The sequence below is a fragment of the Kryptolebias marmoratus genome, linkage group LG5 (assembly GCF_001649575.2).
Source record: "Kryptolebias marmoratus isolate JLee-2015 linkage group LG5, ASM164957v2, whole genome shotgun sequence".
Taxonomy (NCBI): Eukaryota; Metazoa; Chordata; class Actinopteri; order Cyprinodontiformes; family Rivulidae; genus Kryptolebias; species Kryptolebias marmoratus.
In genome coordinates this window covers 14251320-14272394 of record NC_051434.1, presented here as the reverse complement: position 1 = coordinate 14272394, position 21075 = coordinate 14251320, and the positions used below count along the sequence as shown (strand labels likewise).

Below are 21075 nucleotides of genomic sequence, written 5' to 3'. Positions count from 1 at the left end.
GACAAATAACACCTTTTCTGTTCAAATTGCCAACCCGCCACAGTGGCGTATGTGTTGATCAAATTCACCCGCCACTTCAAATATTTACCCGCATTTGGCGGGTGGCGGGTGCTAATTTCCACCCCTGGTCGCAGGGCCTTGCTCTTCTTTTTAACATATTAGGAAAAAAATTGTCAAGAGTTGTTGCAGGCGTCTCATCAATTTAGTTGCTGTACATCTAGACCAGTGGTTCCCAAACTTTTCAGCTTCAGACCCATTAAATAACAGTGACAAAAAGTGTGTGACCCCATCTGTTGGCTGTTTAAACATCCCAAAATGCTAATGACTATTAAAAAAAGGACATAATGACAACACAAACAGTCTGAACATCCATTATGCTTTTTATTTATTCAATTTATGGACTTGTATTTCAAGTTTCTGTAACGAATATGGTGCAAACATAGCATAAAAACTAAGTTTTTTATTGTAAGTTGATATCTGGAGATTATCCAAGGACCCCTGCTTGGTGCTGGGTGACCCACGCTGGGGTCCCGACCCCATTTTTGGGAATCGTTGGTCTAGAGGATTAGCTGCATTTTTTTTTTTGCCTGTATGAGAAAATTAGTGTATTTTCTTGCCATTTTGAGTCTCCAACTAGTTGCCAACAGTACTCTCATAATACACTAGCGCAAGCATCGATTCTCATTGGCGCCAGGACTGACTGTCTTTACTGCACCAGAGCGAGGACCGGTTCTTTCGTTAGGGGTTGAGTTTATGGAGACCAAATAATAATGAAAATGTTTGTGAGGGCCAAGTTTAACACCCGAGCTGGCTTCACTTTTAGTCCGTTTAACTTAACGGGAAAAACCCCCGAGCTTCAACGTGCAGTTGAATCAGCTCTGGAATAACAGGAACTCTCATATTTCTGTTTTTCCTTTTAGAATAATATAGTGAATGTAGGTCAGATCGTAGAGTTTCATTCACAATCAATCAGTTTATCTGAATTTATAAAGGCTTTTTAAAACGCTGTTAATAAATGCCATCAGGTGTTTTCGTACTGACAGCTGGTGTTTATAAATCTTGCCTGAAAAAGGTGGAACACCTAATAGAAGCGGTTTATAAATCCAGATCAGAAATAACATTGAGACAATCATTTTCAGGGATAATTTGAGTATTTTTTATTATATTGTAAAGTGAAGTAATAATGCGTCAACCTGGTTGTTCCCTGGCAGAGAAAGAAAATCATTTAAGAAGTCTCAGTCCTGATTGAGCAAAGGAACTGCTTTGGTGGGAAAAACAAGAAGTGTTAACCAGACAGTCCATAGGTCACAATCACCATGTTTAAAACTAATTAAGACACCCATTTTGGCTTTATACAGATTGAAATAAATTTGCAGCTACATGGTGCTACATTCTCATCACTAACAGTCTTATACAGATTTTTATTGTTTTAAGAGCATCAGTCCTTTGACTATTCAGTATAATCTGTATTCTGTACTGCAAAAAGTCTTAAAAAGTACTTACTGCCTTATGAACTGCACTGCATCCTCATACTTCATTCCTCCCTCGATGAGGGCTAAGGCCACCAGGACTGGAGCTCTGAGATGGAAAGAAATCCAGACAAGCAGACGGTGAGAGCGAGAAAAGCGAGAGAAATGTAAATTAAATACCAAAAGTAAGAGCTCCATAGTAATTTGGTGGTGAAGGGGGGATTGCTGGGGGAGGAGGGTGAAGGTTAAACCTGGGAAACGGGCCTGGGAAATCAACAGGGGTGCGCAGGTTCACAGGTGCCCTGCTGGGGTGCTGGGCTCAGACTCGGTGCCCCACACACATAACAAACACATAAAACTGTGATAAGTTACAGTAAGACAGGCTAGTCTTTCTCACCGGAGGGCAAAGAGTGAGAAAAAGTAAATATAGGAGCTTTCAAGAATGCTCGGCAGGTCACATCTGAGTACTAGCAGTTCCTTAAGCTGCTCTTCTTGCACAATAAAGGCGCCGTCGTACTCCATAAGAAATCAAGGAGTCGCTTCGCGGTCACGTGATTACGAGATGTTTGTTTTAGAGCACACACCTTTCATAGTCTATAAGACAATTGGATCAGAACTTCCAGGAAGCCCCTCCCTCTGTCAGCGTTAAAATGTTTTTTTTTTTCCCCTGCCGGCTTCTCAACTCTCCTGTCCTTATACAGATTTTTTGCTGCCCTTACTCTGACCAGACATTTTTTATTACACAGGCTGAGACGGTACATGCCGTTTGGCATTTGAAAATTTGACCGTACACAATGATGACGGAATGAAGGGAACGTGTCCCTACGCTGTCTGGCCGAGGCGCTCATCCTGTCTCTGCATGGTCTCCTCCGTGCTCAATGACTGCGATATCTCCTTCCACAAGTTCTTCATTAACCGACTATGTTTTCAAGTTCGTAGGTTTCTAAGTTTTGCTGAAACAGGCTTCTGTCTCCATTAAAGCTCACTGGCTTTTCTGTCTAAACACACCCACAACAACTTCTGACCAATCGCACAATACTTGGCACAAACCCCTGTGAGAAAAAGAGTTCGGCCATGGCCTGGTGTCGCGAAGCGGCAGACAAAGCTGCTACGAGAACAAAATTACAATTTTCGTCACGAAAGCCGATTTCATGACTTCTTATAGAGTATGACAACTTTATTCTTTAAGGAACAAAATGTGAAACAAGACTGGAGGGGAAAAAAAATTATTGTGGAATGAGAGATCAAGTTACATAAAATACAACACATAGATGCTGCTTGCTTGCTGCCACTGAGTTACTCAGATGAGTTTAAAGTACAGGAAAAAGAAAACAGATTCAGAAAATGCCAGTCTAACCGATACAGGCAATTATACGACCACTGGAACGCAAAACACTTGAAGCTATGAAGAACCGATGGGCTTACTGTGCACTTGTGGTCAGGAAAGACATTTTCACAATACTTCACCCACATTACAGGCTTCTGCCTGCATTGTTTTCACACTTGCGTTGCTTAACATAACGCCACGATAATTAACTGTCACACTGCTCTGCAAACATAACGGCGCATGTCTTCGAGGCGTATGAAAGTCAAAACTGAGGGAAGAACTCACTGTTACAAACAATAGATTATCTGATCAGCTGATACAAAGTAGCAGAAAAAAGAAAGCAACAGTTCCAGATAGATGAAACGCCGGTATGTATTTGTGACATAACTCAGCATGGGGACGAGAGACAATCAGCCCAAGTGAAGAAGAAAACTGAAGACGCAACAAGTGGTAAATAGGGGGGGGGGCGAGACAAGAAGATCAGACTTTTCAGACACTTGTAACAATTCAGTGCCTTCCTTGGCCACGTGTGTGTGAACTCACTGACCGCACTGAGCAGAAGTCACCGTTAAAAGCAATTAAATGGACTCTTGTCTGGCCAATAAAAGCTCCACAAGAAGCCCAGCCAAATGGGATGAAATAGACGGACGAGAAGCTGATTTCTAACTTTAAAATAAATATATAAATAAAAGTGTCTGAGATAATCAAACGCCAGGGGATTTAAATCCGCAATCCCAGATGAATGAATGAACTTTCCATATGCACGCAGCAGTACGTGTTATTGCTGAATCAGGATGACCAGCTGGCTGAGAAGCAGGGGAAACGTTAGTAAGAAAATAAAAAAAAAATAAAAAATACAATAACAAAAGACTATGCATACCGGCCCAGGCCTGCCACGCAGTGCACAGCGACGCAGCAGCCGGGATTCTCACGGAACGTGGTGTTGAGCAGCTTGAGCCAGTCATCCACTATCTGCGTGGGAGGAGGGGCTCCGTCATCGAAGGGCCAGTCCTGGAGAGGAGAAAGCACAAAAATTAAAATGAATCACTTGGTGTGACCGAGGAAAGCTGTCGTGAAAAGCTGCGCTTCGACTCTTACCAGTACTTGTATCCCCTCTTTCTCTACGGGAGCCTTGTCGTAGGTGGCCTCACAAACTCTCACCAGTGTGTTCACCTCAAACTTCTTTAACTCCTAGGATTAAAAAGGTCGGTTTAGTCAGAGGTTATTTTAGCAAACGTAAATAAAGACGACAGAGAGTTCTTACGTCGGTGAACTTGTTGAGTGTGGCATTGGTGGGATTGTGGGTGATGAGGAACCTCATGCACTCGTAGGCAATCTCGACTGCAGCGGGGCGGTTCATGTTGGCAAGACGGCTTTAAAAAAAACAATTACAATACTCTTACAAAAAAGGACTTTTGGCTCAGAAGTCAGCAAAGACTGCTAGGAGATTTACACATTTAGGGAGGGGTAGAATAAATTTAAAAAAAAATGACAACACGTGGAGGAGGATGGGTCGGGATAACAAGTCTTCACTGTGGGATGACGAACATATGGAAAAAAAAAGAACTAATCCATAAAAAGTTCAGATGTGAGGGGGGGGGGGGAATAGAGAATGAATTTTAAAAAATGAATTAAAACAAAGAAAAAAAAAAAAAGACACTATCCAGGAGTCATCCAATAAGTTTACCCCATTCAGGAGAGCTGTTTGTGATTGGCTGTTCAAGGAGAAAGTAGAAAGCAAATATTGGTTGCGACAGGACAGGGCTGTCAGGCCAAGGACTACGCAATATCCCACAGGGGCCTTTTTTGGAAAAAGTCAGCAGTTCCGCGTGTGCTGGCGATCAGGGGGGTTTCTGGGTAGCGTAGTCCCTTGGGGGGCGGCCGATTCACTTCTCCACGGAGGTGAGGTGCTGTGCCTGGCAGAATTCTCCGGTCACACACGCCATATAGGTACGGTTGAAGTCAACACAGAAACCCTGTAAAGAGACGAGGAAGAAGTGACTTAGAATTATGACTTATGAATTCTGGCAGGCATCTAGCAGTAAGCAGCTGTTCCTTTATAAAAGTTAAAAAAAAATTATATTATAAAACTGCAAGCACAAGAAATGTTTAATTACGTAACAAGTTTCACAGACAACAATAACGACTAAATAAAACAATAAATAACCAATTTCAATTGTGACGTATTTGATTTGTAATATTAGACACTAAATATGCAACATTATGCTCTTGACATAATAACTCTGTGCCTTTGTATCAGAAATGAGCTACCATATATTGTCAGTGACTAAGCAGGTGTGTCCTCAGAACAATGGAAGAATAGGCTCATGCCAGACAAGGTATTCTGCTTCTACGAAACACAAAAGAACCAAAACCCAACATGTTTGTTGCAAAACTTTACGACTAGTGTTCCATTCAGAATAATCAGTCATTTGTATAAATGGTACTGAGAAACATCAAAACAGCAGCACAAGCTCATGGCCCAAAATATATATATGTGTGTGTGTGAGCTAGGGGAAATATATGATAAAATTGTACTTGTGTAAATATGTGCAGGAATTTCTCAAGTTCTTTTTTCGTAGGATTCTGCAATAAAGTTTGCCCAAAAATCACTGGGATCGAAATATTATTCTAATACTTTTAGAATATTTTGTTATTGTGACAACTGATCACATGTTTACGAGTTCACTTTGAGGACAACGATGTCAACTGTCCCCACGCTATTGTCAGCACACACAGTCGTGATGACGCTTAAGGAAAAAGGTTAACATAGCACAGCAAAAAGGTCATCCACTGAACGGCGTTTGGTTTGACAGTTTTGCTCAATTTCAAAAGACCTGACTGGAGAAATGTGTATTTGGCAAACGGCAGGCAAAGAAGCCAACACCATCATATGGAAGACACCCGACTGTCTGATCAATCAATTCTGTAACAAACACTTATTTCACCCTTTAACTGAACATGAGCCTGTAGCAGCTTTTGATATTTCGGTTTACATGGCTTTAGTCTATCAGTAAAAAGTAGTACACCTTTGGATTAGAACGCTGTAAATTCGCCACCTGTCACCCAAATGGAAACTAATAATATGCACAGCAGGAAGCACGCAGAGAGTCTAAGAACAGGTAATGTCTGGTCTGCAACTAACTAGGGAGCAGTCAAACGGCTGCCAAATCCTTGACAGTCTAAACTCAGCCGCCACAAACTGGCTGAAACCGTCTCGGAGCAGCATTACAGGGAGGTGTGTGAGGGGTGAGGTAGAGGGAAAAAAAAAAAAAAAAAAGGATGACGAGGGCAGGCTATCACGATACCGGCTGCGTACACAAAGCAGTGGGTGGTAAAAGACTCGGACTTTAGCACCATGTCACAGGCAGTAGTCACAAGGTGAGGATTAAAGGGGTGGGCAAAGAGTCAATAAGCTCCAGCATTTCAGTCCCACGCTTTTTTTAGGAGCCTTGAAGACATGAAACCTCTTGCTCTTAGCCACTTGCGCCATTTTAAATTTCACTCAGTCATAATGACGCAGGTGATTTAATTGAGCCAGAGGACGAGGTTTTCCACTTCAACTACAATTTAAAAAAAAAAAAAAGGGAAGCTAATGTCAACACTTGCATAGCGCTTTTTTCCTTTTTAAACCAAAGAGGATCAGCATATTTCTTTACACTGTTTTTCATTCACATCACAGCCATACAACATTTTCTACATGCACATTCTTGAAAACACCACTTCATTTGTACTCCCACCAATCTAACGTATTGTCACCTGCTATCTATAGTGACACTGTCAAAGATTCATCAGCCCACTCTAAATTCTAAATTTCTCTTCCCCCCTTCATCCTCTGTACTTGGCAACAGCTACAAGAGCACTTAAAACGGCTTTGATTTTTTTTTCCTTCTTCTATCAAAGCCAAGATTCTCTGTGACGCCTTTAATTACCACCCCTGAGTAGCTCTAAACTCAGTGGCTGGATGAAGACTGCTAAAGACTAAACAAAGAACGAGAAGAGACTTAAGATTTACCTTCATCAAAAGGAGGAAAGAAAGATGGGAAAATTTCATAAAGGAGCAGTTGCAAAGCTCGTCTCAAGTGTCACAGGTGCAGAGTACAGTTGAAGGGGGGGGGGGAACAAAAACTGGATTGTGGTTGGCTGCACAGACCCAAAACATGGGTTCAAAACATTTGTTTAAAAAAAAAAAATGTGTGCAGTCGATTGGAAATTGGCAACTGTTTTGATAAGTTTCTACTTTTTTTTTTTAATGCATAAAAATTGAAATGTGTGGAATAAAACGTTTGAACACCCATTGATTATGGCAGCTATTATCCAGCTTACTATTTTGGCATGTTATAGAGTGTTATGGGAAAATAAAAAAAGAAAACAAGATTGTCAATGCCTTCCTTAGTTATAAATAATACATTGCTAAAATAGTACTGAAGTTGCTTTGTGCAGAAGGCAGCCATTTTGGACTTCAGTCCTGACTGCGCTTCTCAATAGAGAAGCGAGTAAACTTGTGGTAACACCAGACCTGTCCAGCTGCCTTCCTGGCTGCCATCGCAGCATTGATGGGAAAGGCATGCAAATTATGCTCGAAATTTGCAAACTGGTTCTGCAGTTATGCACTGCGTAAGTGGAGGAACAAACACACACATGCACAGCTCGTACAAGCGAAAACATGCTTAACCACACAGGAAACGAGCTGTGGAGACAAATTAACACAGAATGAGACTCTACTAAGAATCTACACCAGCACAGAATGCTGCAAAGTGAAAACAGTTGGCTTAACGTGAACATTTGTGCACGTCATTGTGCAAAAGTCAATCTGGCCGCTGCTATTTAAAAATAATCCGACAAAGTTTTTTTCCATTTAATGAGAGATTGCCCCTAAGTGGTTCAAAGCTATGTCAACAGCTAAAACTTGAGATAAAGACTTCAGGCTTAAAACATTTTCGGAGTCATCCACACAGCTTTAGGACACCTAGGTTTTAAAAATTACACGGATGATAAATCAATGCTACTAAGGGGTTTGTTTTCTTCACTGCAGTCACAGACAAGAGTTATGCACCCAGAAGAAGGCTGCTATTTTGTGTGCATCAGTGTACAAAGACATTTTCTAAACTGGGGGAAAGGTTGCAGAGTACAGGCTTGTGCCCCATTCAACATCCCATGTTCTATTGATGAAGCTGCGCTGCAACAGGGTGAGAAAGAGTAGGTGAAGGGACAGCTCATAGTAAGGAAAGGAAAAATCTGCTGACTTTTAACAGAGACCTTCTGTGGTGACTAAGGTGAAAGAACAGAAAGAGACGGAGAATGAGCCGAGCAGTGGTGCTGACTGATAACAGTGGTATCTCAGAACAGCAAAGGACATGCAACCCAAAACATGTGATAATAAAAGCAGAATAAATGGGAACCAGGGTATGGGTGCTCGACAACTGCTAACTCAGCACTTTAGGATGATCCTGACAATACAAGGCAGGAATACAACTTGAACTAAATGGTCGCCTTTGTAAGTGTTAGAAGTAAGCTTTATCAGAACTCCAGAAAAACAAATAAAACACTGAAGTTGTAAAGGTCTCACAGCTTCAAGTGGCTGGAGAAAGTGAACTAGCACGCTAATTAAAAGGCTTTCACCACGTTAAAGAGTTTAGTGCAACAAGACTCCCTGATTGTAACAGTAAAGCAGAAGGAAGCTTTGTGACACCTGATCTCTATCAGCTGGTCCACCGCAAACATTCCTACACCACAACTTCAAATATTTATGTGTATATAAAAACAGTGACATAACCAGAAGCTGGTCCAGGTAGTGCATTTGCTACAAAGACGAAGTGGGGTCATTCTAAAATTAGAAATAACTTGCACGCACATGCAAAAAAAGGGGTTAAATGTGTCCAGTAAGAATATAAACACATTGGTAAGACGGTGGCAAAACAGACATTTAAGAAACAGTGGAATGTCTGAGTCAGTCTTATTCCTTCTTTGAGAAAGATGTTATATGCATCTCTGTCTGGTGGTTTGAGGTTGTGTGTGTCTGACTGATGTTTTGTCTGGAGCCAGACTGGGCATGACCAGATTGTACTGCCTTGAAGCAGCTGGAGGCCTAATTTTCTGTGTGAGATCCATGTCAAGTAGCCGGGGGAGAGCCTGTCAACTAAAGCAGGACTGACATTTTGTATTTCGTCTCCCCCTCCTAGAACACAATTTCATCAATAGACACCAATAGCAATTTTGATCCAAAATACTTTGAATCACAGGGATTACTAGCAGCTGTAAACCAACCTTACATAAACCATTAAGAAAATTGGAAGCAAGTGTCAGAGAGGCACGTGTCCAATCCTGCAGCCTCCAGGAGTACTAAACAAGATAACTGATATACTTGGAAATGTCAAGGAGTTCAGGGCAGAAGGAACAGTGACACAAAGAAATCCGGTAAACTGTAACACAAATTTTTGAAAAAAAAAACATTGAAGATTTTAAGACAAACAATATAGTTGAGCTCAAACTCAGGATCACACCTGCTAAAAGGCCTAGTGGATGCCTAAAGTGAGGTCAGAACTGAAATAAGCTGGAAGTGTGGAGCTTCGGGGAGCACAATATATTGAAAATTTATCGTCATTAAAATGTCTGAGTGAAAAACCAACGCAAAGGACCGCAGTAAGTCAGACCACTATGATTTAAGAAGCACACAGATAATAAATATTTTTGATCAATGGACTTTTACCAGCCTTGATGCCCACACGTCTAGTTTAGATGACAGAAGATAAAGTGGTCAGTAAGGAAAATCAAAAATCAAAACTGCTATTGCCATTACAATTTCAAACAAAAACATAAGATTTTCCTAACGTCGCCCAACCTCAGTGGAGCACTCCTAAAAATTAATCCTGAATTCAAAAACCGTTTTCACTAAAAACTTAACTACAAATTTGTGTAAAACCTGAGTTGAAAATAAAATTTCACATTGTTGTTTAAGGAGCAGATAAAAATAGAGCACACATACAGTACTTTTAGGGGTTGGTTTTGTCGACTCTAGCCAACTGGAGGGATTTGAGAGGCAAGTCTGCAGACATTATCTATTTCAAAGTGTAAATGTCAGCAGCAATCTTCAGTATACCCCAAAATTCAAATTAAGCTAGAACCTAGAGTTTGTCCTGGGAGGTATTTCAAATCACATGACAGAGGTAATATACTTAATCGAAAGAAAAAGAAGAGGGGGAAGGGAGGACACTACAATGACTCTTAGGACATGCTCCCACACTAAGGAGGTTGTCATTGTAGTGACAACACTTAGCAAACAGTACACACGTTAAAAGGAAGTGTCCACAAAACCCTCCCCGCCATCAATCATGTATGAAACTACACAAAGTCAAACACAAAAAGCAAAGACCAAAGTACAATAAGCAACTTAAGCTTCTACTCCTTTTTTTTAGCCTTACCAGTTTATCTAGTGTAACAAGCAAGACAATCAAATCCCCAGGCACGCCTGGACAAGCCGGCATAGAAACATGGAGGCATGTATGCAAAATGCAACTCCCAAGATCCCACACAGTTGTTGTGACTCTCACAAGCTGCACTCCCCTGGGGATTTGCAAAGTGCAGGCTCGGCAGAAAGCGATCCGTCAAGTCAGTAGATGTTGTGTGACTTTATGTTTTGTTGACTGAATTCTGCTTCATTTCCAAGAACTTGAGATGTGGGAAGAACTGGTACACGTTCGTGCAATAATGTTTCTAGGAACGGCATCATTACTTCAGCTTAAACGCATTCAAAAAGAACAGGAATTTTGTGAAATATTCTATTGTGGTAATAATGCCTCCAGTGATAGACATAGCAGTACACCCAACATCATGATTGTTTTGTGTTTTTTTTGTACCTCAAGCTCTAAAATAAAAATGTCAGAAGCAAAAGGCATTTGGAAGGGGAAAAAAAACACAACTTGTTAGTTTACTACATACTCTACTCTTGGCAAGAAGCAGCAGCCAATAAAGAGAAAGACGCCAACAGACTACCTACTTTACAGCATATATTACAGTTTTATTTTTAATTTGTCCATCACAGTCAATAGGTCCACTGTTAAAATGGAAAACTGACCTGTCCAGATTGGACAGGTCGGCACAACACAATACTTCATGTGTTAATATTTTCAAAATGATTTTAAAGGCTAAAGACAACAATACTTGACCACAAAATGCTCAGTTGCTGTTAAACCCAGAATGTGAGTGGTGGGACAGACTAGGTTACCTAAATGACATTCCAGGTAAGGGAAGCTGTTGTAACTCTACACAGGGAGAATTGAAACTTGATAAAACTATCAATATTTACATGTATCCTCGTGGTTGTAAACAGTCACATATTTAGGCAGCAGTACTATAAAAGGAAAACTAATCTGTATAGTACTGTCCTACAGATATTTTAAGCAACTACCTGAAAGAAAAAGCATGTTTTCTTCAAGTAACCTCTTACATTTCCCCTGATTCGGTTTTAAAACACCTTAATAATTTTTCAAATGGTTACAATTCTGCCCTAAACTCCATTAATCCTTCAAGCTTCTAGTCTTCTATTTATGATGGTTCTCCTACTCCTCCTGTTCCACACTGGGCTTCTGCTGCCTGAAACGTTCAATTGTTAGCAGGTCATTGTTGGGGGAGCTTTTTTGCTGATATGCTCTAGGATTTTTATCATTTTATCCTGGGTTGTAACTCTAGCCTTCATTAATCCAAGGCTCCCCACTTTCCATTTAATGTATGTTTGACAAGCATGTCTGATAACTGGCAGGGCATACACGTGATCTGTCAGTCACTGATCAAGTTGTTTAAATGCTAAGTTTTAATGAGTGACATTCATTTTAAGCCAAGTGGTACTTTATGTTCAGATAAATCCGCATCTTTCCAAGTTTAATAAATGCATGATGTTGTAATAGTGTCACTTGCTTGACTGTCCTAATGGGGGGCATGAGTCACAGCTAATCATGAATGGGTTTACCTGTGTGAAACCAGACAGACGCGGTGTGACTGGCTTGTGGTCGTCTTGCTTTGAAATATAAATCAAGCTGGGTTATTCATAGAACCATTTCCCCCAGTAAGAAATATGGGAAGTCAGAAACAACAAATAAAAACAACAAGACATTCCACTCTTCAATTCAAATTTTCAAATGAAGAACTAAAGCCACAAACTTTTTAACTGGTTCCAAAAACTGCTTACTTTTCTAAGCAATTTTTTTTTGTTAAGATAATATTTCACAACAAAATCTAACCATGCATATAAAGCAAAACGTTTTTTCTTGTGTAGCCTTTTTGTGGGTGGATGGTGCTTGGGTAAGTCTAGAAATAAATAAGAGACGCAGAATGATCCACTAACTGCAACACTCCTACCAAAAGATATAATGTCTTCAGGGCTGCCCACAAGTTGGAATCCTCCAGCCGCAGCAAACCTTCTCTGAAAATATACCAATATCTCTGTTCTGAATTAAATAGTAAAATTATGTTAACAGTTTAACATTAAAAAGGTGTTGAAATACGACTGAACTAATTGCAGCAGTCAATGAGGTGCATCAGAGATTTTCAAACCCCCTTTAGGAGGGAAAGACAGTGCCTACCTGAAGTGGGTATTATTTTGTCACCATTGCAACAGGCAATAGCTTTAGACACAGCAGGAAACATTTTTTTTTAAAGTTAAAGAACTTGGTCAGTGATAAATCAAATAGCTCAATAAAAATGGTTACGGTTGAATGATAGTTGCAAATACGTCGCGGGGGCCATTTTACATCTGATTAATCCATAAACACACTGTCAACAAGGTATGCCTACATTTGATATTGTTATTACTTACCCTGCCAGTGACAAGCACTTTGTTATCAACATGGAGAGTGAACATCCTTCACAAATCTGCTGAAACGCTGAATATAGGAGTCCATCGCTTTCAAGCCAGGTAGCTCCTCCATTGTGTAGGCACTCTTCATGTACACTAAATAATTAACAATGTCGTAGTACGAGATGGGCGGCAAATTGTCGGGCTCCTCTGACATTTCCTCTTTTTTTCCACCTAATCAATCCCGACAACGATCTTATGAATATATCTTTCCCTGGCACATTGGTCAAGAGGAAGTAACCACCTGGATTTAGTTTGTTTTGTGCTATCGTTGTCTAGTACTTACCTTTCAACATGGAAAATACTGCATTGCACTCTTCTGGCCAAGACTTGGGGGAACTATGTACATGACCTCCACTGTCAATTTTAAAAAAGGTAATAACAGAGATTGCTCAAATCTCCCTTCGGTATAAAATACATGAATTTTGTCCCAGCAAGTGCTTTTATGCCAGACAGAGCGATCTCTGGTATGAAGTGGCATCTTCTCAAACAAAAACATCTCTATGAGAACAACATGTCTCTGCTTGGTTATCTGTGCTTAAAAAAAAACAAACAAAAAAAAAAAAACTGAATTGTGATCTTTGCTATAATGAAGCACAAAGCTGAAGAGGTGGCAAAGATAAGCAACCAGTGTATGACTGTGCAGGTCTAAAAATATTAAAAGAGAAGCAGTTCAAGTTCAAAAGCGGTTAGAACATAATTGTGATTGTCAGCACAGTTTAGTTGCACAGCACAGTGTTGTTGACATGATAAATGAGCATTCTCACTCTATCCCCTGTTCAGCACCACAGGTTGCCTTGCTGTACTCTCAAAGGACAAAAGCTAATCTTCCCGTGGAGTTCTTGTTGTTCTGGCTCTGTGTGTCCATGTAAAACTAAGGTGGAGAAGGAGATGGTGAGGAAACATGTAAAAGCCCCCCCTTCCTTTTTTTCCATGAACAGGCTAACACCCACTGCACATGCAGGACACAGTAAAACCCACTTATTACATTGCTTTGCAGCCTCTGAGAGACTATAGATAAACAGGGTTGTGATCAAAGCCTCGTGATAGTCTTTAGAGGAACAGAGAGAAGAGACAAGGACTGAGCCATGTCTGTAAAAGATGAGGCCCAAGTCCCTTAGAAAAAAAAAAAAAAGGGGGGGGGGGGTAAAAAACTAAAAAAGGTATGTTCTGTTCTTACAAAGCAAGCCTAGGAGCACTTATATTCACACTTTGCAGAACACCTACACTCAAAAGAATTTCATAAAAAGAGAATATGCCAGAGAAAACAAACAAAAAGAGACTATTTTCACTGAATTCATAGCAACCTAGCACATGACTAACTATCTAAAAACAGACGAATGTAGCAAGAGAACACCCATAGAAATTGCAGCCTATCAAAGCATAATATTTCAATAACCAAGCTACAAAAAGCAGCAACACTGTTCAGGCTGCAGTTATCTGAACATACTTCACTAATTTCATTTACAAGCGTTTATAGGTAACCATGAATGCAAACCTAAAACTGATAATAAAATCAGAAGTACGAAGCTTTTATAATGCCACGGCAATTTCCCCTGATGGAATGGAAAAGTTCTCCGCTTTGATCTAAAATGTGGGTCAGGCACCTATATTTGGCCACCTGAGCTTCTTCAATAAATCATAATCTCGTGTCACAATCCTAAATCCGCTCTTGATTGACATTTCAGGAAGCCACACCTCTGTCCGTATATTAAAATGTAAAGTAAGCATGAATAATCATAATGCCGAGATGCACATACTGTACAATACATGCTATACATTATCAAATGAACTCATGTCAGTATTTTTCAAAGAAGATATTCCTTCTATTACCAAGTTGGGAAGAAATAGGTCAAACTAAGGGGCACGTATTTGAAAAACATGACGCACTGATTTTTATAGTATAATATTTTAAATGAAAAAAAGGCTGTAAAAAGAAAAGCACATTCATAACTACCTGTAAAGCGGAATAAAACAAAAACTACTAGCCCTGCAAAGTACTTGCTGCTCTACTGTTCATGCTCAGCACTGGTCATTTTTTAAAGCCATAACAAATTTAGTCCACCTGATAAAATGTGAAATTATTTGTAACCTTCCTCCACCGACACCCTGTTCTGACCCAGGGGATGAATATAGAGCGATGGGGCAGCTAAAGACACGCGCTGTTCCCATTCCTCTGTAAGCTTTTGTATCTGATGGTGCAACAGGTTTGCTGCTACTTTTAGTTTCAACAGCGTTTACAAACTCGACACAGTGGGGTGGGGTGTTAAGACCTTGCAAATGAGAGACATTTCCATAACAAGAAGCAGAAAGACAAAATGACGTAAAAATTTTAATTCGCCATCTGCAATGACAGCCACCTTCCCAGCTTGTTCTTAATAGTTTAAGCAACAACAGAGAAGACACTGATCTTAATGGACTGCACCCCCCACGTAGGCTAGGAAAACAATGGTTATTGGTCCCCCCCCCCCTTTTCTTATTGCCGCACAATCGCAACATCTGCTGTTTTTACTGTCTTAACATTGTTACTTTCCGTTATGAAGTGCATGTGCGGAATGAGCAGATGTTACAGATCGACTCGTGCCAAAACCGTAATACGAACAGATTGGTTCGTACATCCGCAATCAGTGCTCAAAGTCCAAATTGTTGCATCCAGGCATCTGTGCAAACCATTAACTGAGCTTAACTAGTTTGTTGTTCAAAGAGAAAAATGGTGACTTTTTAAATCTGTGTGGACTGTGGGTTTGTCTAAAACATTGCAGATAGAGTAAAAGGAGATTGAATCAAGCACAAATTTACTTTGAAATGATGAAAAAAAGGAAAGTGCCAGTCCAAATCCATTTTACAACAGAATGCCAACACTCAGGAACAGAAAAACAAAAGACGAGAGAACGTCTGTGTGCGTATTTGCTAGGAGGTTCAGTCCCAGTACAACATCAATTCTTCTGACATTTGGAAACAAACTTCGCCTTCTGACAGCAGCATCAGGAGATGTCTGTTGCTATATCAACAATTATCTCTGTGGTAGCAACAAGTGCTTCTGCAGGGAATTTTGAGATCCCTTGTGAAAAGATCAGAAAGACGTGATGTTGCTCCCTTCAAAACAAAATAAAGATGCAGCTTCAGAAATCTAGCAAGGATTTAAATCAATGAAAGCAACTTTTTTTTTTTTTGCCCATGTCACCTGTTGCTTTAACACAAGAAAAAAAAAGTATGATGGCGTTTCATAATAACTCCTGCTGGTAAATGCATTCAAAATTACAGAAATGCAAAAGTTTGAGTTTAGAGAAGTTGTCACTCATTGAAAATGTTTAATGAGCAGCCTAAAGTGAGAAAAACAGAAGCAAGCAAAGTTAATACAAAAAAAAACAGCGAGGTTAATTACGGATGATAACTCAGCCCTTTCTGGACTACAGCTGCTTAAACCATGGAACGCTTTCTAAAGCAAAAAAAGTGAGCTGCTAAATACAGACAACTGCGTAATTAAACCTTTCTGCTGCTCATTTTGGAAAAGTACTGACTGTTACCCTAATAACTACTACTGGACCAGCAGTAGATAGAGAAGGAAAGTGTAAACACAGCAAGGTCCTAATCCTACCTGTTGCTATAGTTTCAGCAGGCAGCCTTGCAGCAGCATCTACAAAAGGTGCTGGGGTCTGTCAGACACTGCTGGTGCCACGACGCCTGTACCTTTGCTTTATCTGAACGCTGTGGCAACAACTGTAAACGAACACTCTGTCGACCAGGGCATGATTCATTAACCAACACAATGCACAAAGAAAGAACAACACACGCACAAAGAGTGCCCCCGGCTATCGTTGCATGAATATAAAGGCCTTTTGCTTGATGGCTTAAAGATTAGGCAAAACAGCGAGCATCCAGTCAAAGATTTTCACTTTGGCCTGGTTTCAGGGACAAACTTCACACAGGAAGCAAACTCATTAGAAAAACCAAAACTTGTATTCCACCCGTACCACAACTAGAACTCCCATGGGAGTAAGTAGATTTTAAAAATCGGCCTGTCGTCTCTGCAAACCTTACCTTTCAGGACTCGGAGGAACCCTGTGGCTAAATGGGCTGAACGCCAGCACACAACAACATAGGTGTTCTTCTCCCCCAGTAACCATCCTTGATAAGTTGGCATCGTGTTACAGCACATGGGGGGTTCGCCTTTCACAGTTACGGTAACCAAGGCTTAGAACTTCCCCCTTCTGTCACAGCGTATTTTTAAACGCAACCAGTAAACAGCCCTTGTATTACTGTAAAACAAAACGCAACCAGCCGGCTTGACTGAGGCCAACTATAATTATCCGCTCGCAAACCAAATTACTCTTAGCACGGCAGAGCCATTTAAATTTGTATGTAGCTAATGCAATCAGCCTTTTAACAAGTCCGCTTTCCTTGCCTTTATTTATAAAGCTGTTGCACACAATCAGTGGGGGGTGAACTGTAACAACTGGGACAAGAACATTAAAGCAGGTGTCCCTAAAAAGGGACACCTGCTTGAAGGGTGAGGCTCGCCAGCGTCTCCAGAGGAACCAGTTTCAAGCATATAAGGCACACAATAAGATTCCTCAAAGAGATAAACGGCTTTAATTTAAATACAGATCTACAATGGATGTTTCAATAAAGATTTTCCACTTTTAAAGAGTCAGTCAAGCCTTGTAGCGTGGCATCTCATTAATGACCGCCTTAAGGCCCTGTTTATACTGAATGACGATCCTGCTACAAAGTAAAAAAAAAATAATAAAAGTCATACGTTGGATAGTCTTCAGATGGGTGTGAAGACTGAAGTGAGCCCCTTATTGCATGACTTTATTCATTACATTCCGACTCTGACATCGACCTAAATGTGTGTTTTAAATTCATTTTGCTTTCCACAATAAAATGTGGTCAAGGTGGAAATCAACCCGCTTAGCTGCTGGATCCAAGCAGGTTCTTAAGCTGATACGCCGCCTATGGAGTGCCAACTCCACTCACCCGGCTAGCCGCTCTGCCAGTGCAGCCAAACGAATTCGCCAAACGCTGCTTCTCAGATAGATCAATGCAAGGGCATGTACAATTACCTTTACGGCTAGAAGAAGCCTTTGAAACAGGAATGACTTGTGAGCACTGCACAATACATGACCCGAAATTGATGGTCTGTGTAAAAACGTGCGCATAAAATACACCACCTAGAGATCTCAGTAACTAAAACAGCATATAATCTAATAGCAATCCTTCCTTTCCTTTGAACCTGACCAGTACCACAAGGAAATCCCTTTGTATAATGCTTGAAATCATTGCGTAGCTTCAGGATACTCCTGCACTGTCATAAACAAAAGCAGCTTGTTGCCAGGCCAGGTAATAAAAATCACCAAATGTCAACAGACTGCTTACCATTTTGAAGCTTTTGAGATGGAGTATTTGAAAATATTAGCTTGATATTGCAAAGTTTTGCTAGGGCAGGTCACAAACTAACCATGCCTTTAAACTAAAATCATTATAAGGTGAAAATTTCATGAGATACCAGCTTTTGAGTTGCTTCCACCTGCCTGCTATAGTACCCCACAGCTCTCCTCTTGTCTTTAAGTGACGCGGGTGACTCATAAGAAGGGATGTATAATTGGCTTACCTGTTACACCAGTTACTCATTCACTCACCCCGCCCTTGTGGGCCGGGATGTTAAAGAGGCGACTCAACTAAGTGTTGGCCGAATTTACAGCCGGCACGGAAACCGAAATCATTGGGAGGTCATAAATCGAAAACTGAGAGGCATGGGAATGCGCCGCGGCCTTTAGTGTCACAGCTGCTCAAGTCGAACTTCCTCCCCGAGTGCATTTCCTCATTTCACTTCAAGCCCGTATGGCTAAATGGTGGGGTGCTTTCCGTTTCCTCACAAAAAGATAGATAAATTACAGACCCAGCGAACCGCTAGGTTAGCAACATTCCTACATGAAAGTCGGGGCGAAGTAAAAGCCCCAAACCAGACAGCTGACAGCACGCAGAAGTGTTAAAAAAGGTGGGCATTATTGATTAAAAAAACAGTCAAGCGAGGGAAGGGGGAAAATATGTCGACTGTTTATTTTAGTTAAAATGTTGGCCTGGACGTGGGTCAATATTTGTCACAAGGAGCGGAAGACATGTAGCTCAGTCGCCATCTGGTTACTTCAAGTCTTTACCCTCAAGTAAAAAAGGAGGAAGAAAAAAAAACGAACAGACGAGAATCATGACATTTGTAGATATGGACACTAAAATTGCTTAAAAAAAAGGAAGAAAAAAAAGAACAGCTGAAAACAGTGCCTACCACACCAACTGGCAGCAATCTTAAAGCTCCCACATGGCGGTACCGCTGCGGTGGATGTTGCTAAAGACGCTAATGAAACGTTAACCCACGCACTGGTCAACGGGGCGCTACGTGGAGGGAGAAACGCCACGTTTTGCCACGGTAAAAAAAAAAGAAAAATGCCACAGCGACTTCTGACAGGGCCGCACACCTACACGGCACCCTGCGCACATCGGGTTTTCCAGAGGAACTTGAGGCTTGCTCATGCTCCGCCGGGAACTAGTGATAGCCACGAGTAGCAAGCTAGCGCCGCTATGTTAGCACTTCGGCTTAGCAACGCTCATTAGCCCAAACCAGGATGCGTCAACTCCCGATAAATTAGACTTTAACCAGATTCGGAATGGGTAACAAACAAGCACTACAGCGAACAGCTGTTATTTGCGACTTTTAACGTGAACTTAAAGAACAGTTCCGTCGTGCGAGCGTGATTCTTGCAAGCTAGGCTACACAGTCTGGCTCGCCTTCTCCGTCTCAGACGAGTCCGTCATCGTGGAACTTCGGGCTGCGAGATTTGACGATCCGAGAGCCCAAGTTTCACGTTCAGGGCGCAGCAAGCCGCGGTCCGCAGACCAACCACGCCGAAAACGCCGAGTCGGATCGGGCAGCGTTGCCCTCAAATACTTACGAAGAGCAGGCTGAACATTGAAATCCCGTGACGACCCCGGAGAAAGTGGAGGGAGTGCAGATACCGCTGTCAGGTCGCCTTTTTTGTTCCTCTTCAATGTGGCATCTTGAATTCTCGTTGGAGGTCGGCCTCCGTTGGCAGGGAGGAGCCTCTTTGTAAGGCAGACGGATTTATCATATAATACGCAGTCGGAAGCGTCGGTCAAATCTTTGTGGAAAAAAATTAACAGCTATTCACCTTGTTTGAGACTTTTAGATTGAGCTTGCCAGCATTTCGATTTTCCTCTAAAATAATAATCTTTCATCTGTGCACAGTGTTTCATTCTAGATAAGAAGAATAGTTTGATATATTTTACACATTAATTGTGGATAGAACGAAAGCTCTTCCAAATATCTGTAGTGCTCTTTATGGTATCTGGAATGCTTCTCCAGTCTAGCCATTAGATGCTAATTTGTTTGTTTTTTAGATATCTCAAAATCAGTTTTTCCTAATGCAGTCCTAATTTTGAAGACCTTAAAATACCATATTATTTAAGATATCGTTTTTCTTTTCAATACTAACAGGCAAGAATGCCATTTTGACTTAAAGAAAAACAACTGTCGATGTCTAAAGGAATATTTAGAACTGAAGGTCTGGTTAGATTATATGTTACAACGGCCTGCCAAAATAACATCCTCTGGTTGTTGAGGCGTTCGCGTACTGTTGGAAATGTCATTGATTAAGCTAATGATTAGCGAACACTGTAATTTCGTATAACCCGTTTAGTTTTGAGAACGCTAACATCGCCCAAAGGTTTTCATTTAAAACGAACTAATAAAAAAACACCCTTCACCGCTTTTTTGAATTTTCTTTTTCCATCGGTGTTGTATTTTCTAATCTAGAGAAGAGTTCAATACCTATATTGTATTTTTCATTTGAATCACATTGTGTTTAATTGAATAAAAGTAGAAAACTTTATTCAATTCTGAGTGGCTGAACTACCAAAGTGATTTATTCACAAAAAAAAACTATTAGTTTGTGCTTTTACAAATTAACCACAGCTGTTCTTTGGACCCGGGTGTTCTGTTTACCGGGATCCATCAAATGCAGCATGGAAGGTCTGGCGTCAGTTGGACGTAGGAAGAATCCGGGTAAATGATGACAGCTCACCATGGTGACGACAGTTCCAGAAACTTGGAACAACAAATCACCCCTTCGCTCATGGGTGGGTTTTCATATCAATCTTTGTGTCTCGGCCTCATCCAGTCAGCTTGCAAACAGCTTTAGATGCGCTTATAAAAGATTGGGGGGCGGTCCACGGGTTCAACACCAGAGCTTTTAGATTTCTTCTTCTTAAAGAATAGTTTACATATACATTTACCATGTTACATTTAATCTTGGGCCACACAGACTGTGATTTTCACTGCATTAGCAAACGCCTCATCCTGAAATGTATAGTCTTTCTTAATGCCAATGAAGTGCAAAAGTTTAATGGCAGCT

The 21075-nt window shown here is 40.9% G+C and overlaps 1 protein-coding gene across 1 annotated transcript in view; it reads right to left on the bottom strand.

The window, feature by feature from the left end:
• ptp4a2b (protein tyrosine phosphatase 4A2b) overlaps positions 1-19749 on the bottom strand; it is a 21802-nt gene extending 2053 nt beyond the window's left edge. The window contains exons 1-6 of the mRNA XM_017421868.3: positions 19597-19749; positions 4484-4772; positions 4061-4169; positions 3895-3987; positions 3677-3807; positions 1504-1578 (exon numbers count right to left, since the gene is read on the bottom strand). Coding sequence (XP_017277357.1) covers positions 1504-1578; positions 3677-3807; positions 3895-3987; positions 4061-4169; positions 4484-4488 — 413 coding nt within the window. The 5' untranslated portion in view covers positions 4489-4772; positions 19597-19749. The remainder of the gene's footprint in view (positions 1-1503; positions 1579-3676; positions 3808-3894; positions 3988-4060; positions 4170-4483; positions 4773-19596) is intronic.
• Positions 19750-21075: the final 1326 nt, after the last annotated feature.